Source organism: Hyalella azteca, unplaced genomic scaffold (assembly GCF_000764305.2).
Source record: "Hyalella azteca isolate HAZT.00-mixed unplaced genomic scaffold, Hazt_2.0.2 contig13367, whole genome shotgun sequence".
NCBI classification, from domain to species: Eukaryota; Metazoa; Arthropoda; class Malacostraca; order Amphipoda; family Hyalellidae; genus Hyalella; species Hyalella azteca.
In genome coordinates, this window is record NW_025943291.1 from 80,188 (window position 1) to 92,791 (window position 12,604).

Below are 12,604 nucleotides of genomic sequence, written 5' to 3' on the forward strand. Positions count from 1 at the left end.
TGTCTCCAATTATGCACTATAAGAGAATACAAAAAACTGGAATTCCAACGCAGTGAATGGCTTTCGAAAATAAGGTAATAACTTTAGATTTACTGTCAGAAGTCTAGACAAAGTCAAATCAATCACAATTGTAATTATTTGTCTCTTGAAATTTATTCTGCTTAAAGAATCTTTCTCATTTTTAAATTTCCTCCATAATACGATTCGCTCCTATTAAGGTTTTCTACGTGAAAATTTTTTCAACTGGCAGAACATTCATCCCAAATTTTGTGAAATCCTGAAGTTTTCACGTATATCCAACAGAAAAAATATTAATCTAAGACTACTTTTCGCTGTGTAAGCTAAAATGAAATTTGATTTACCACTTGATCCATAGAAAGATCTTTCATCGAGCTGCCGCAGTTTGTTGGAGCGCAGCGTGAGCGTATGGACTCTGGAGCTGTTGAGAACCGGCGGGACGCGGCCCAGCTCGACGTTCTCACAAAATACGATCCCGAGGTCATAATGTGAGTTCGAGGAACAGGAACACTGCCATGAACATAAAAGAAACAAGAAAATTCGATTAAATTTAAAGGTTTGAGGATCAGAGAACTTAATGCAAAGGACAAAATGTGTGTTCGAGAACAAAAACACTTTCATGTAGATAGAAAGAGAGAGAAAATTCAATGTAAGTGGAATCGATCGGTATTAGACGAGCATTTAATGTAACAATTAGAAAAGTCAACAAAATAATCACAAATTTTTACCTGGGAGTTGAAGGCGCATGGTGGATGGTTCTCTTGCAACGGGTGCGACTCTACCCTGCTGATGAATTTCGGTCTTGACTGACTGACTTTGCCGCTTGTTGGGTACCTTGAGTGATGAGATGTTGTGTCATTGCTTAACTTTAAAGATTTATTACCAACGGTAAAATTTAATTTAGGTCGGAAAATCTTGAAAAAAATTAAAGTCTAGTTAAAATTCTCTTTTAGGTTCCATTCTTTAGAGAGCCAGTCGCAATCACGTATTAAAGTAATTAATTGCCAGAATTATCTTATTGAAGTGAAGCAGATTAATGAGTTCAACTGAAGTATTTATACTTACTGAACAGTCTTTATATCTAGAAAAATAGAATAATGGAATGTTTAGATATAAGGCAGGAAGATGTCAATTGTATTCACATAAATGAATTTAAAGACGAAATCTGTAGGAACTCACCGAAATGTGTATAGTTCTGCGAGGACACACTTGCTCAGGCAAGGAGAGAAGAAGATGCCCAGCAAGAAGTGGATGGTAGAGGCAGATACCATCATCTATGAGCAAGAAAGGGAAATATAAGCTAGCGTTTCATTGTTAACTATATTTATTTAAATGAGCGCAATTGATTGCCATGGGTCTAATTAGCTAAAATATATTAATTATAGAGTTCTGATAAAGACCTTGTACCAGCTGTGTTCAAGCTACAAGTTTAAGTTTGTAATTGGCTAATGGCTGCACGGAAGGGAATGAGACGCGGCAGGTCACCGGCTTTTCTGTTGTATCTACACTTCATCGTATAAATCCGTTGGGTACATTCAATTTAGAAGAGGTAAAATTGAACGAATAAAACTAGTTATTCTAACATAAGTAAAAGCGGCTGAATGCATGGCGCGGCTGAAATAAGCGTCATCTGACAGGTAAGCCCTAGCTTGCACAAACCATTTAATAGAAATAGTCTTAAGATTTATGCGACTTGAAGTGACGACATATTTATTAGTGACAATCGATGTGCATACCATCCGTTTAGTTGTCTCAGCTAATTCGCAACACGAAACAATTAACGTGCTTTCAAAAAGTTTTAAATTCCTATTTAAATTTTACTCTTCAATATACATAATACAAATATATAAATGTAGACGCAATATGATATGGAATGTCCTTTACAATACGATTTGAAAGTTCTTTGTGCCATGCATACAGAAACTTTACTAAGGAACCTCGCGAAAAATGATATAATCTTGTGAAACTTGCGCGTTGCTTTACAACGCTATTTACTTGAAGCATCCATAGTTGATACATTTTCTTTCAGGTCTGTTTCCTTCCAGGCAAATTTTCGCGGGATGTTTACAGCATTTTAATCAGCACCCAAGCACACTATGCCAAAGCCTGCGTGCTCTACTTTGAATGACAAGGCCTGGTTTGGCCCTCCACATAACAAAATCAATGAACACTTCACGAGCAAACTTCAATCAAATATCACCTCGTTAAAACGAAATAAAGCATACGCTCTCTTAACATTACTTTGTAGGAAAGAATACAATGACACTAATCTTCTTGAATCAACTTCTACTTTGGCGATTAACCGACGGCGACAACCAACGTTCTGTGGCGGCATTCATCAGGACTGCGTCCTTAAATCTGAACAAAGAAGAACTGTGACAAGATTTGCAATTAATCTACAAAGTATTTTGTGCCGCAGCAATATCACATTCATTCATTCGCTCAATACCAATCACACACCTATATAGTGACACAGTAGTTCATTACTTAGTAATCAAACGACACTTGAACATTTAGGACAAGCAGGACACGAGCACCTACGGGAAGAACTGTCCAAGACTGGCCCTCGGCAGCACGGAGCTGTAGACAACGAGCCTGATAGCATAGCATTACATTGCAGCATCGGCGTTTAAGAATAGGTCAAGTTGGCCTATTGCCGATTCTTATAATGAGTTTGACTTGATCTGAGGACTGGCCTTTTGACCAGGCTCATCCAAAATTAATATTGAGGCTAAATGCTGAACATTCGCTATTTACGCTATGGAACTTTTCGGTTATGGAACTTTTCGGTCTTCGATTGATTTACTTTATATTTTTACACGTTTACGCAAACATAACTGGCCTAGGTTGCTTTTAGAAGTATTTTTAAATTTTTAAATAAAGTATAAACAATCAACATTTTTTGTTGCTCAAAATTTATAAGCTTGAAATATCGCCCGAATTAAGTACGAATGAGTTAGCAGTTGATGCACAATCTATTTCATTATAAAATTCATTCATATTATTTCTTGGAAAAGAGTTAAAAGTTATTCTAAGTTAAAAAAGCCTACTGGCAGTAGTTACTCAAATTGTTCCTGTCGGCAAGTTTAATATTGATCTCGTTCTAAACGTGATTCTGAGTTGTACATTTGAAGAGTATAAAAGATGGATCGTCTGTTATCAATATTTTAGATGAAAACATGAGCCGATAGAATAAAAAATCAAATAAATATTGAAGAAAACGTGTAAGCATCAAAACACTGAAAAAATTTTCATTTGCAAATCTGGGTCGTATTGAAGAGGTCGGCCCATGCACCTGAAAGAATATGAGGGAGAAGGGATTAAGCGACCGCAAATTTTAAGTCCACAAGCGATTCAGGGAGCTAAATATAAATCCCACCCAACGCAACTGTTAATTACGCTTTTGGTCATTATATTTTTCGGTACTCTCTCTATTTAAAAAAATTTTACTAAATGTCCTCAGTTATTTCATGTTAGGCATAGCTGTAGTTTAGCTGGATCATCAATATCAATATTATTATTTTTCAATATTTAGGTCGATTTTTAAGCATTTAGCCCATTTTGACGGACCTATGAATTTTTTCTGAGAATAACTTACTTTTTCCGCGCTTCTTAGGCCTTCCGACGGCAGGTGGCGTGTGGAAGGTACAACCGCTCATAATGCTACTTCACATTTGATCACAAAAAATTTTAATAGTGGTGTAATATATACATATATGTGTATATGAATATTGAGACTGCCGACGGAAATAAAGCCATCGTAAAAGCCTCATCATTGGGTAAACTAGCATAAAAAATTAAAGATCCCTCCTAGATTAATAGATCGTGATGCTAAACAAGCATTGTTGCGTGAGTAATGGCACTTCATTAATTCATTAATAATAAAGTACTGCATCTTCACTGTTATATTATACGTGCATTATAACCGTCACTAACCTGTAAAATTGAGGGTCACAAAAAAAACTAAACTTTCACAGCCTAAACTGACATGTAAGTTTATATATAAAAAGACTTCGTAGAATAAAAGAAACAAATAAGTAGTCTTAAAAATCTAGATTCCTTGGGCAAAACAACAGGCATTGGCTTGAATTCTTCGTCCTAAGTAAACAATTGGCGCATGAAATTTTCAAACTGCAGCACTACCATTATTAAATACAATTTTTTCGGGTCGTTATACTTCAATGAAGAGCAATATAGATATTTATGAGGAAAAATGCTATGATAAGCATTATATGGAAATCTGCGAAATAAACAAACTCTCAGTTTGCCACTCAACGGAGTCCGAGGGATGACGGATAGGGTACAGACGGCGTCGAAAAAAACGGAGCTGAACCCCACAACTTCGTGTTGAATTATGGCCTTTTTTCACATGGTCAGTGGGAAATTGACGCACTGGGGAAAAGTTTATTAATATATAATTTCGGTAACTCGATTGACCGCACCCTGCTCCAGTTCCTTTCACCCTTTCCTCAATCCATAGTCCCATTCCGAAAGAAATGAAGGAATGCCATATTTTAACTTTCTGATTGAGATCAAATATAAATTGAGGAAAATTGGCTTTCTTTTCATTCCTCTATTTTTGTGAATAGAATAATTTCCCTGATCATCCATAGTTCGCATGAACAAGAAACATGTATGTGAATGAAGTCAGTATTTAGGCAGATTCACAAATCCTGGAAATAAATATTCAAACTCAATAAGCTTTGGGTCATGCAGCAGGAAGTCAAATCTCCCATTGACGATTTCCTCCATAAATCATCACTTAAATCCTGGAAATAAATATTCAAACTCAATAAGCTTAGGGTCATGCAAACGGTACTTACTCCTCCCATGAACGTTTTTCTCCTTAAATCATCACTTAGAAACTAAAATCTGCTCGAATCAGGCATCTGCTCAAAACGATATTTACATAGCCAAAATAGTTGGAAATAAGAACAAATATTACGGCTGCTCATTGAGTTGATTAGACCGAAGTGAAGTTACCTTATAAGGTTCATCGAATATCAATTACATTACATAAAGTGCTAGGAACATGCCTACAAACCTTCAGACTCAGTTCAATTTCAGTAAATCTAAATTAGCCAACCATGCTTTAGTATGCGAACCTTGGTCTTTCATAACAGCGATCTACATTTTAATCAAATTAAATAATAAAATCATTCACGTTTTAAGCCGTTAAATTTTATTCCTTTCAATTGCTAACTGAATTAGATCTCATTCCCTACGCACTCCTAAGGGATCTCTCACGCTGCCCAGCACCAGCTTAACACCAACGCATTGCAGCCTCCACAGTCGTCCAATGCATTGCTTTGCTTGGTGCATTAATCTCACTAAAGATGGTTTTTAAATGTATAAATGAATTAACTATCTTCGTTTATATGCTTTTATATCTATTTAATCGGTGAGTATTTAATTTATTGGAAGCTGTTGCTACTCCACTCATAAGTCATATTATTCAAATTTTTTATCATCCCCTTGTTTTATCATCCCCTTGTTTTAAATGTTATTATCGTCATTTTATTTTATTTTTCGCGACACCTGCAGGAGAGCGAGCTCCTTCTTTTTGTCTCATTTTATCCAATGTTATTTCTGCCTTTTGTATCACCTCCACTCCATACAGCCTCACTTGGCACATACGTACAATTCTCGTACAATGGATGCCCAATTTTTCAATACGGGCTCTCCTGAATAAATATTATTCTTGCTTATTAGCTCGCAAAAGCGCAAATGGCTGAAGGTTATGAAAAACGAAGAAAAGCTTATGAAATGACGAGTGATCTTTTTCCTGCTGGCAAAAAGTAACATGCCTGATGCGCAATGCATAGCTCGCTAGAGTCTAACGAATACCAATTGTCGAAGTAACTTGTCCAGGAAAAGTTGAAAATTATTCTGTGATTTGGAAGCCAGAAAAGTTCGAAATAAGCGAAAACTGACGAAGTTACGTTAAGAATTTAATCATTTAAGTAAATAATTTTCGAAATTACGTCATACCTACTGCTCCTCTAAACTGCAATATAACGCTACCATGCAGTGCACATATTTCAAATTGAACGCTGCGCGCTCGCGGTATGTCGTATTGATAAAAGAAGCTTCTGTAAAATGCCAACTATCCTGCCTTTATTGTGTCTCTATTTTCTCAATGGAAAAATTTATTGTTAGCTGGGACTACGTATCTCAGTGTCTCAACTTGTGCTCTGTTGAGTAGGTGTTCAGTTCATTGATGCATGCCGAGTATTCATTAAAATTTTGTAAAAAGGTTACGAACTTTTGCGTTGTCATGTGGTAGTCTTCACCAGCACAATCTTTAGCATGAATGAATCAGTCGCGAAAATAATTAAAGCCCAAAGTGCGGAAAATGCTGAACGTAGAAATATAATAATTTAATTAATAAAAAAATGGAATTCAATGACTGCACTTAGTACCCTAACAAAATTTAGAGTCGCCAGAGCTTCTGGTAATCCAAATCAGAAGCTGCCGCATCGGTAAATTTTCACTGGGTAAGTACTATTTCCCAACTTAGCAGAAAGCACTTGTAATACACAATGATCAGCTTACATGAACTCCCTGTTTCATGGTCGTTCGATATTTGTTCATTCACTAATCATGACACAACATTCAAAAACATGAAGAGCATCCGGAGATCGGCAAAATTTTTTCTAAAAGGATTTGCACTTTCTAAGCCACTCAGACATGATTTATCACCATTTCTTGAACCTTTAACCCTACGGCCATCGCGAGGCTCGTGTCGATCCAAGGAAGCAAGTTCGTGTTTTTCTAGACATCGTCTTCATTAGGGGTTTTCGTCCTCAGACAATCCGGCTCGAATTCTATTATGTCGACTTGATTCCCTTTTAAGACAGCGAGTAATTCCATCAGCGAGGCTGGACTGCAATGAAGCACGCCTTTTTTGAAGCAAAAAAAACCGTAGCGCAAGGAAAGACAAGTTTTTGTTTCAACTAACAATCACGCCCACGTGTAATAACATTTAACAGATAAAATAACATAAACTAAGCAGTTACCAGAACTTCGAGTATCGATAGGATTTTAATGATTAAATTAAGCCATTTTAGTCAAATCTTCTTATCAAACCATTTGAGTAGAGTCGTCGAAATCCGATGAAATCACATTAATCGAAAAGCAGAAAAATTCATACCTAAATCTTTCTGGGATTTTAACCGAAGAAGGAAAACTCAGCTGTTCGAGTCCTAGAACGATCTTTGCTAAAGAAAAATTATAAGCAAACGGATACGTAAAAGTAGCATGCTTTATTAACGTTTAATTCGAAAGTGAAGTCATTTATTTTTTATATCAAATATCGAAGTCAGATATTTTCAGATATATATACTAAGTTGAAGAAATCCGATATTTTCGGTAATATTAGTACTTATATTATTAGTCTGCTTATATCGCAAGTCCACAAGGAATTTAAAAGCAAAGGAAACGCCAAGAAAATTCACCATATCGATATTGAAAACGTTTCGGAGTCCAGCTCCATCATCAGTTCGACTAAACTAAAAATGAATAAAATCACTTTAAAAGTCAAAATTCAAAGACAGACATAAAACCTAAACAAGACCTAACATTATATCGAAATAAACAGGACTAGTTTAGAACAAACTAGTCTAACTAACTAACTTTCTTGACGTTTTCTTTGCTTTTAAATTCCTCGTTAATATTAAAATGTTCGTAGGATATTATGTCAATATTGGTACGAATCTTATCATTGTACAAACGAGAGACGGCCATGCAATAGGTAACAATAACCGAAAACGTTTTCTTCTTCGTAACGCACTCAAAATGTGTACATAAATTTATAAATGAAACTTTACGTATACTATTCAATATATAAAATTACCAAATTTATATGGTTCAAAAATGATAAAGTTTTAATGTTGGAAGTGATACAATAAAGCAGGTTCTAAAAATCGATATTAATGTAAAACATATAATAGCTTTGTTTTGGCTGCTCTTCACGCAATGGAAAGTTCTGAATTAATTAAAGATAACCATTTGATAAAAATGACCACCACACCAGCCATGTATTGAGCTCTAGAGTTATACCATAAAATTAATCCGTTCTGGCAAGAAGATCCATGAATAAACTTACTCACATAAGCTCTGATGCCCCACGCAAAAATGAATGAATCATTTTGATACGTATAAATATTTTTCATATATAATCACATTATAAGATTTTTTTAACATCTCAAGTGATCACATCTACTTTGTATTCATTCTTCCTCAGTAAGAAATGCAGAAATCGCGTTTTCTTATTAATTTGATATCGAAATATTTGACTCCTTTTCCGTAGAGTTTTTCTACTCTATTGGTAACCACCTAATTCCAAATAAAAACTAAGTTGACACAGCATTTGAATTTTTTTTTTTTCAATCATCTAAACCAAAGACAATAATTGATTCAATTTTTCTACTGTATGCCTATGACGATTCTAGTATTGAAAACCATGGAAATAAGAGAAAAATAGTTTACGAGGCTAGATAGGATTGCATCAAGGATTTTCTTGCTTTCAAGGCTCATTCTAAATCTGACCATTATGACCAGCACGATTTCAATATTTGTTGATCGATAAAATATCACGATCAGTTCATATTTAGATGTTTCGGGTTGTTTAGTCTCGAATGATTGAATTTGCCTCTTTCCAACTTTCATTTGCGTACCAAAGTTATTCTAAGTAATGAAATAATTTTTATAATAATTTATTTGAAACAAAAATTCATCAAGAATTTAGAAGAAATGAAACGCCAAGTGAATTTACTATATTTTCGTTTAAAATTTTGATCTTATTCAATGAAAAAAACAGATATAAACACATTTTTAATGTCATATTTAATTTTAAAAAGTTTCAACGGAGAAATCGAGAATTTAAAATTAAGTTTTATTTACTGTTAAAGTAATGAATTTGCATTCACGTCACACATTTTGTAAATCAAAGAATTTAAAAATTGGCAATGTTATCCTGAGTAGTACAGAGACCGGATGCCTGGAAGGCCAAAAGAATAGAATCCTAGACGTTCCTCGGTGACCTGCTGTTTTTTTTAGAAATTTAGAGTATGGAACTCTTGAAAGGTCTGGATAGATAATACCGAGATGGACTTATTAAATACGAAAATTATCATCTCAGCTATGAATGTAAATTTAGATGCTACATACTTAAACTCATCATTTAGTACATTGCGACGGTGACCAACACTTAGCTCACATATGTAGATATGTAGATCATTGCATATAAATCGCTGTCGAAAAAAAACCATCAGTGAAAATATTTTCCAGGAAAGCTTGCACTATGCAAGCGGCGATCCTGGCCTGAAATTCTGGTCTCGTCACAATAAGAAAGACACAGAGCGGCATCAAGACGGCCGTCATTAGCCGTTTATTGGAGGTTTTACGGCCAAAAACGCTGATGTTCGGACGATGGCAGCAAAACACAGCATCTTGGCAGCACGTTCGTCTGAAGACCTGTTGAGAGCCGATCTGGCCACCGCCTGATGGACAGTAAACAGAACATGTTGTTCTCCATTGTGTTTTTTACAGAATTTTGCAATCACCTCTTGCAATCTAAAGAGAATATGCGTTTTTTTATCAGAGTCTCGGAAGTAAGGACATTTCAACCGTAGCACAATTTACCTGGTAAATATTTTCAACTGCACACGAGTTTGATTTTATTGTTTCATAATGCGGCCGTCTCGTTGATACAGGACCATTCCTGAATTGATGATCATGAAACTTCTGTTCTTTTTAGCTCTGTTTTTTTTCTGTGACAATTGCATTCGGAAACTCAAACATGAGCCGACTTTAAATATTTATGTTCACAAAATAAAACAGTCTATTTTTTTCTATTATCAAGTTTTAAAAACGTGTTCTTTCTATCTACTTCCTAAGGAAAAAAAATTCCTAAGAGCACTTCCTATGAAAAAAAGAGCAGCGTTTAGGCAACGAATTAACCTCTTTATTAATTATGAAAGGCAAGTTAGCTTGGGAGCACAGTGTTGGGCGCTTAAAGCTGCCGTATCCTCGGTGGCACAAACAGCTGTTGAGTCACCCCTAGCTGCAGGCAGTGCACAAAACTTGACTAATCGGCCTGGGATGACGATCATGAAAATCGCTACCTCGATGTAGTCAACTCTAATATTCGGGTACATTTATTAAAGCTTCATTCGCGCTTTATTATTTTTTTTAGATATGAGATCTTCTTTTTACTCTCATTTAAAAAGTAAGATAATTTATAAAGAAAACGGTAACACAAAAATCTAGTTGCTGGCACTGAAATAAAGTAAAATCTCCTCACAAGCCGCACCACTAAAATGTTCCCTTTTGGCAAGAATAATAAAAATTTTGTTCTCTTGTTAAATTTCTAAAGATGAAAATGTAAATTTGAGTTCGGATTTGAAAGTACGGTGCAATAAACTATTTACTTTCTCTAATAAAGAAGAAGAACCTACTGTTTGCAGTCAATATAGATTTTACTTGGAGATTGAAGTGCATTCCAATACCATCTCTATTCTGTCACAATTTACACATCTTTCCTATATTTGGTCTATATATTAACTCGTAAGTTGATGCAAATACTCTCTCTAAACTTGAAGTAAGTAGCAGAAGCAGGGATGAAAGTATTGCAGCTACAAAATTGCTACATCCTTGCAAATAAAAAAATCTAATTGACAAAATTTAATGTTTTTCATTCATAAAGTATAGTATTTTTCATGTGAAAGTCTTCCTATTAATACAAAGATATGTTTTCATGCAATATTTTCTAAAATGACTCAATCAACTATGTCAACAGAAAACAATTGAACTCCATTTGGCAGGAGTTTGGGAGAAGCGCGATGCACAGACGTCCAATGTCCAGGACGTTCGAAACCAGACCGACGTCCTGAGAGACAGAAAACGTTGTGTAGTGTAAATAAGAGGCCCCAATGGGCCACTAGCCATGAATGCTTTATACGGGGACGCCGCAACGAAAAAAAAACAACGTCCATGGCCGGTAGACGTGACTCGAGTTTCCAACCGCAGTGCCAACTGCGATGCGACGTAAATGATTCTGTTTGTCGAAACGTTATAGAAGTTAACTTCTTGCCGAATTCAGAACGTTTTAGGAGCTGAATGTTCTCTGTATGCATTCCGTTTTATGATCAATTTCTTGACCAAATGCACCCGTTTTTTTAAGCTTGCTTTTAACAGAATCCAACCCGTTGTACAAGCTAATATTCTCTGTTTTTGGATCAGATCACTTTGTGACAACTTACTATATAGAAACTGGACTTATCCAGCTACCCCATTGGAAAATCAGTAAAAGAGATGTATTTAAAATTTTCTAGAGGCTGATAAAGATAACCGCGACGCAAGAAACGTAAAACAAAACCTCATGCGTTGATCAGATTTCGTGTTTGACTTCAATCATTACGTCGCTTGAAATATGCGTATTATCGCTAAGTCCATAGCGCAACGTACCCTGTTGGAAATTAGTTATCTTAGTCGCAAAAAATAGATGCTCTGCAATGAAGATAAAAATAAATGACCTGCGATGACGATAAGAGATAATGCTGATCTTCTTGCAAATCTTTAACTGTACCCGACCATCTTTAACAATATTTTTAATCCAGATCCTTAGGCGGTGGATGTTCTTTGCAATTTCGACGATCAAAGGCGGCATCCTTAGGTACGTTGCTCAAGATTGAAGCTAAATTCTCTCAGTCTACAGAAAAACTGTTGTAAACGCGAGATGAAAATCGGTGACAAATTGAACTTGCATGTATTTCTATGGAACAAAATGTTATCGTCTAGAGGAACATTTGATAGGTTGTCTGAGGCTGTGCAGAGAGTCAGGATAATTTTCGGAATTAAGTTCGAATTCTGATTATTTTGCTAATAATTCATTATTAGTAACGAAGATAGTGCAGTTATTAAACGTTCTGATGACATTGTCTAAGCAAAGGTAAGAAAATGTCAGTGACTGAAGATCCTAAAAATTCGTATTTTCTGGAAAATCTGTAAAAATATACGCAATGCCTGAGTAGAAGCTGACTCAAGCCACCACCGGTATTGGCGTGATATCGCGATCAGAATTCACATTGCGATAATTCGAGTTGTATCGCACTGGGATACGGTAGAAACAAGTCATTACGCTCAAAACTATTTTTATTTGGGCAAACAATAGCTATAATTTATCTTCTTATTGATTTTAATTCACAAAACACTCGTAGATCATAAGCAATGCATGCATATATCAGTATTTTCTCATTTGTTCATTCATCTAATTTATTGTCGTAAGACGGCCAGATTATAACTTGTAAACCAAATAACTTCAAACTAAGCGCCTCGAATTTTAAAATATTTTAATGTATTTTCCCCGGATCGCAACGCTGCATCTCTATTTATAAGTTACGTCATGTACTATCTTTATAAATGACGGAGGTGCCATTTTAAAATCATAAAATTGAAGCAATTAAAAAAGCTCACTGTCTTCACTTAAAGTTCAAAACACCTAATCTATTAATAATCTTTCCTCAATTGCAGAGCCATATTGAATTCCATGCTCAGCTTCATAGATTTCAAAATCATTTTGCAC

General features: G+C 35.3%; 1 protein-coding gene across 1 annotated transcript in view; it reads right to left on the reverse strand.

Annotated features, from left to right (window-relative positions):
- LOC108680280 (chaoptin) overlaps positions 1 to 12,604 on the reverse strand; it is a 51,626-nt gene that overhangs the window by 16,810 nt on the left and 22,212 nt on the right. Inside the window, exons 2-4 of the mRNA XM_018169078.2 lie at positions 1,198 to 1,292; positions 747 to 852; positions 363 to 528 (exon numbers count right to left, since the gene is read on the reverse strand). Coding sequence (XP_018024567.1) covers positions 363 to 528; positions 747 to 852; positions 1,198 to 1,292 — 367 coding nt within the window. The remainder of the gene's footprint in view (positions 1 to 362; positions 529 to 746; positions 853 to 1,197; positions 1,293 to 12,604) is intronic.